General features: G+C 39.4%; 1 protein-coding gene across 3 annotated transcripts; it reads right to left on the bottom strand.

The window, feature by feature from the left end:
* Nucleotides 1-417: 417 nt before the first annotated feature.
* On the bottom strand, nt 418-4,740 carry LOC100748684 (farnesol dehydrogenase). Of its 3 annotated transcripts, none has more exons than XM_024365497.2 (6): nt 4,606-4,740; nt 3,924-4,515; nt 2,906-3,032; nt 1,839-1,992; nt 1,596-1,739; nt 418-1,376 (listed from the first exon to the last, which is right to left on the bottom strand). In XM_024365497.2, exons 2-6 carry the CDS (start codon nt 4,225-4,227, stop codon nt 1,368-1,370), a joined length of 738 nt encoding a protein of 245 aa, XP_024221265.1. In that variant the 5' UTR covers nt 4,228-4,515; nt 4,606-4,740; the 3' UTR covers nt 418-1,367. The 3 variants fall into 3 exon arrangements, with proteins under 3 accessions (XP_024221265.1, XP_003487052.1, XP_012237421.1); XM_003487004.4 differs by having other exon boundaries at nt 418-1,356; nt 4,606-4,738; XM_012381998.3 differs by having other exon boundaries at nt 418-1,356; nt 3,924-4,258; nt 4,610-4,733.
* Between the last annotated feature and the right edge of the window lie 282 nt (nt 4,741-5,022).

Genomic DNA, 5,022 nt, shown 5'->3' on the forward strand with positions numbered 1-5,022 from the left:
GAGCATCCTGTGCACGAAGCCCCGAACTACTCGAAGCTCGTCGGAAGTTGTTTGACACCTTAACTGTCCCGTGCACAGAGATGCCTCGAGTGACAGTAAAGCTGTGCACAATGTGAGCTTTTGCCTTGGCTGTCGGAAGTTTGCGTGCAAACCTCCTCCTTCCAGCGTCGAGCAAATGTACACTCGTACGTTGACGTACATGCTCATCGAGTGTTACGACTTTTGCCGTCGTAAAACTTTTGCTTCCTTTTTTTCCCTCGTAATTCCTTTTTATTCCTCTGTCAAATGTATATTCGATAACGGTTACCCGTTGATTTCATTTAAATTTATTATCACAGTACGCGCGTTTCTACGATGTAACGTTTATTAACGCGATAAATTACAATTTTAACGATGTTGCTGCATTTTCATTTTGCTCAACTTTCGAAACACGAAAGTGGAAAAAAAGGAAACACACGAGGAAAAAGGAAAAAAGATACCAACGGTTAAGTACTTTTCGGGTTGTCCCTGTGAAAATTGAATTTCCACCGGTCTCGCAGTGAATCGGTCAATTAATGCACGAACGTTTGACGTGGAGTCATCCGCGTCGCGATAAATTGCGATCGAATTTTCGAGTGCACCGTATATTTAACGAAATCGCGAGCCGCGGTCTATTAGCGAACGCATTACGTAAATTATATTGGGCTGGCGCATTAATCAGTGCAAGAAATATGCTCTGACCACGTACACGGAATATTTAATGACGGTTCCGCGTGTGCGTGAAGCTCGAGCGAGCGCGACACAACGCGCGTTTCATTCTCACTATCCGCCGACGATTACAACTAATTAGAGATAGTCCGATCGCGGGCAAGGGCAAGACTTGTAGTTAGTAACTGTTGCTCGCGTATCTCGAATTAATACCGAGTCCGGTCACGCAGCCCAATAATAGCGCCAATCATTGAATCCTAAGGAGCCGCGGAGCCTATAATTATGCAGCGGCTGTGTACCGTCAATTCGCAGTTTGTAATCAATATCGCGTAATTTGACTGTAGATGAAATGATCACGCGTAAATAGTTTTGTATGGCCTTGTGACACACATCAGTGCGAATGGCCACGTTCAAAATTTATCTACGTGAAAGAATCTTGCAATCGGAGATTTAGCAAATTGAATTTTATTGCTGTCCATATATATAAATTACTCCTGATATCGTAATTAATTAGACGTGATACACCCCCTGTTACATATTTCTTTCAGTTTTCGTGTATGGGAGAATCTGACCTAATTATAAGGTTCGTTTACATACCTGTGACAAACCTGTTACAAACGCATGAGAACATTAGGCTTCACCAGTGCGTTGAATAGTGAGTTCGGTAATCTACAATTTCATCAACGACACTACTACTACCATGTACCACTCTTTGTCTAAATTGAATTGACTGCTGGAAGCCACTTGGCTCAATGCAAATATGTCACGAGTGACCGCTATCTTAACGACCTCAATAATCCATCAGATTAGTTAATTGTACATCTATGGTAGAATTTGCACTCAATAGCCTCTAGCAATCAACTCTTGAAAGCTTGGTAGCTTAAACAGAGGGTTGGTAACAGACTTACTTGTACCTCGGGTCGAGTACCTAACGCGTAAATCACAGCATCGGCGATGTCTTCGGGTCGAAGAGCTGGAATATTTTTCAATGTTTTCGATATTGTAGACGTGTGTCTGGCTATATCCGTTTCAACGATACCCGGACTGATACTCTGCAAATAGAAACGAGTAACGTTGAAAACAAGCAGAGACTGGTCGAAATTATAAGGCTCATAAAAGCTTTTATAGCGACGGAAGCCACCCAAACTTACGGTGATTCGAATCGGTGCTTTAATGGCCGCCAATTCCCGTCTCACCGTATGCGTTAATGCAACATTGCCGTGTTTGCAAGTCGGGTACAGGTTCCAGCCATTACAGCCATCGATTTCCGAAAGGAATCCACTCGGAATTTCGTGTCCCAGCACGCTGCCGTGCGAAACAAAAAATTGCTTCAACAGGCTGCCCGTGGCCACCCATTTGCACGGCGTTTTATTCGAATCGACTTCGAGTGCAAACAGCCGGAACGTTTGTTTCAGTCTTAAAAGCGTCGATCCTCTTTTTTCCTTTCTCCCTTCCCACTTTTATTCTTTTTTTTATCTGTCCTTTTTTATACCTCCCTTAATTTTTTTTCTTCTCGATTCGTAGAAAAAGGGACGAGCAAAATTTCCGTTGTGCTTTCTCAAACAACACAATCTCTCCTCGCGCATCTCTTTCTCTCACGAAGTACACTCCACGCAAGAAATTCGACTCCCTATAAAGCTTCGAAACTCCTCGATCATTAATGAGACGATTGGTATATACAATTCCTCAATTTACGTGCGAACAAAAGTTCCTTGCTCGTGCTCGAAGTATATTCCGCGGAAGTTGCTCATTATGACATTAATGAATCATTAATAATGATACATGAGATTCAAAAAGCGGCAGATGAAAGATTACGTTAGACGTTTCTTCGTAAGCTAATTTCGACATCTAATAATAACAAATGGCAAATATAGACGCACAAAATATTTTACAAACATTTCTCCCATTTGAATAATTAACTCTTGCATTGCCAAAGACATATATGCGCCACATCATAATTAATTAAAATACTTAAATATTAATGCGTACATTTATAAATTTATATGTTTATATACCGAAAATGCTTTCAGTTTCGAGAATACCGTGCCAAAAGTGTGAAATAACTGACGAGTAAATTACAAATCACGACGACAGTAATAGGAGGTGACGATGAACAGTGGTCGCAAGAGACAGACGAAATACAGTCGCGTGCACGCGAAAGGTTTCGCATGTGGATGGATGAACGATCGAACAAGACGAGGCTCGGAAGCAACAATACCTGTTGATATTGAAAATATGCCCTTCGACGTTCCGCTGGCGCATCGAGCGCACCGCCCGATTGATGCACACGGCGGTTGCGAGGACATTAATATTTAACAGCCTTTCGAATGCCGCTCTGTCGCTCTCTGCAAGTGTAATTTATGGAATTTTTTAAAATGCGTCAACGAGCAGGCGAACGAGGTTTCGAGCGTAATACTCTCGGCCCACCTCGTCCTTTATGGACCAACTATACACAAAGTATTAAGGTAACAGTCCTTTTTTCCGTAGTTGCGTATAAGTATCCGTTGTGTTTTCCATTGATGATGTCATAAGAAAGTCGCAGAAAAAAATACGACACGTAAGTACATTTTTGCTGATTGTCTGATTTCAATGTTAATTGTAAGAATAAACAAAAGAATTTGAACCTGACATAATCAAAAGTGGTAAGAACCTATTAAGTTGAAAGACATGAATTAAGCTGTGATTATTATGAGATAAGTAAATAGTAATATTATCGGTCTAAATGCCGGGAAACCTGATAACAGTAAAATAAAATCATTTGTGCAAGACATTGAAGACCGGTAGCCATGGAATTCGATATATGTAGATATTTTATACACATATATTGTCAAGCTCAAAGTTCAAGTCTTAACCTTGCGCATTTTGCAGTTAAATAAATTAAATAAGACGTGAAAACTGTTCTTTTAACAAATCGAAACAAACGACTGGTATTAAGTTACTTTCTCACGTTTCAATATGAGTATTATCAATGGTATTTAGAAAATTAAGCGATCAAGTGAGGTAACGCATATAAAGAACACTCGAAAAATAATTTTTTCAAGGTTAGAAGACGCTATTACCGAGAATAATTAGATTATTATCATATATACTGATACCGACGATTCGATTTAAATGCTCTTCACGTAACATCAACGGCAAGCTCTAAAAACAATTCTCGCATGCAAATTACGCCTTTCTGATGAATATTCAATAGTAATGTAGATTCTTTCTCTCATTATGGTCAGCGATTATCTTACCAATGACGCGAGTGTACTCGATAACCCCGGCATTGTTTACCATGATATCGACGCCGCCGTTCCATGATTCTTCAACGTAGTCAAAAGCGGACTTCAGGTCCTTCTCGTCACTTACATTGCAACGCATTAGGCATATTTTACCCCAATTTGCATTCCAGCCATCCATGAGAGTTGATAATTTTTCAGTTTGTACATCCAACGCGAGTACGTTTACTCCTTTCTCTAGAAGAGCTATCGTAATTGCTCGCCCGATGCCGGATGCCGCGCCAGTAACGATCGCCGATTTTCCGGCCCATCGTTCCATGATTCTTCCGTTTTACGTTCCTCAAGTTCCGCTAGGTTTTGAGAGAAACACGGGGAAAATTGCTTTTCTTATTTAGACAAACGATCTCTCCAAAATTCCAAACTTCCATAAAATTGCAAAATTGTAAAATATTCCATAAATTTCAAAGTGTCAGATTACAAAAAATTTACAACAAAATTACAAAATTCTACAATATTCCAAAAGATCTAAAGTTCGAAAATTCTACGCAATCTCAAAATTTCAAAAATTCGAAGAATTTCGAGCACTATTCGTCGTCAAGGATTTATTCTGCCTGTTAGAAAATTTATGGTTTAGCTAGGTTAGTTTAGTTATCATCGAAAAATAGATAGAGTCAATGACATTAAGATTAATCGTCACTTACCAAATAAGAGAGATTATTATCACAGGCGCGCTTCAATGGCGCGAAATTTTTCGAAGTACTTTGTTGGCGAGTGGAACGTGTTATACTAACTGCGCAACTGTGCAACGTATCAATTATAGAAGTCAAGTGCGTCACGACGAGGAAGTCACGTAATCGACTGTTACCAATCATGTTTGAGATAACAAACGAGAAGAGTGGGGAACATCATATAATCAACAAAAATCGCCTATAAAGTGCACTATGATTATGGTTATTTAATTAACATTTACTTTAATTGCTAAAAAAGATAGTTTAAGCTGTGTTTTCCATTTATTATTTTATTCATAAATTATGCGAATGAACAGCTTCGAAACAGAGAATTTCAGGCATGTTGTATACAAAATATTCGTTTAGATGATGATAAAGCTATGTTT

This window comes from Bombus impatiens, unplaced genomic scaffold, assembly GCF_000188095.3.
Source record: "Bombus impatiens unplaced genomic scaffold, BIMP_2.2 scf_0136, whole genome shotgun sequence".
NCBI lineage: Eukaryota > Metazoa > Arthropoda > Insecta > Hymenoptera > Apidae > Bombus > Bombus impatiens.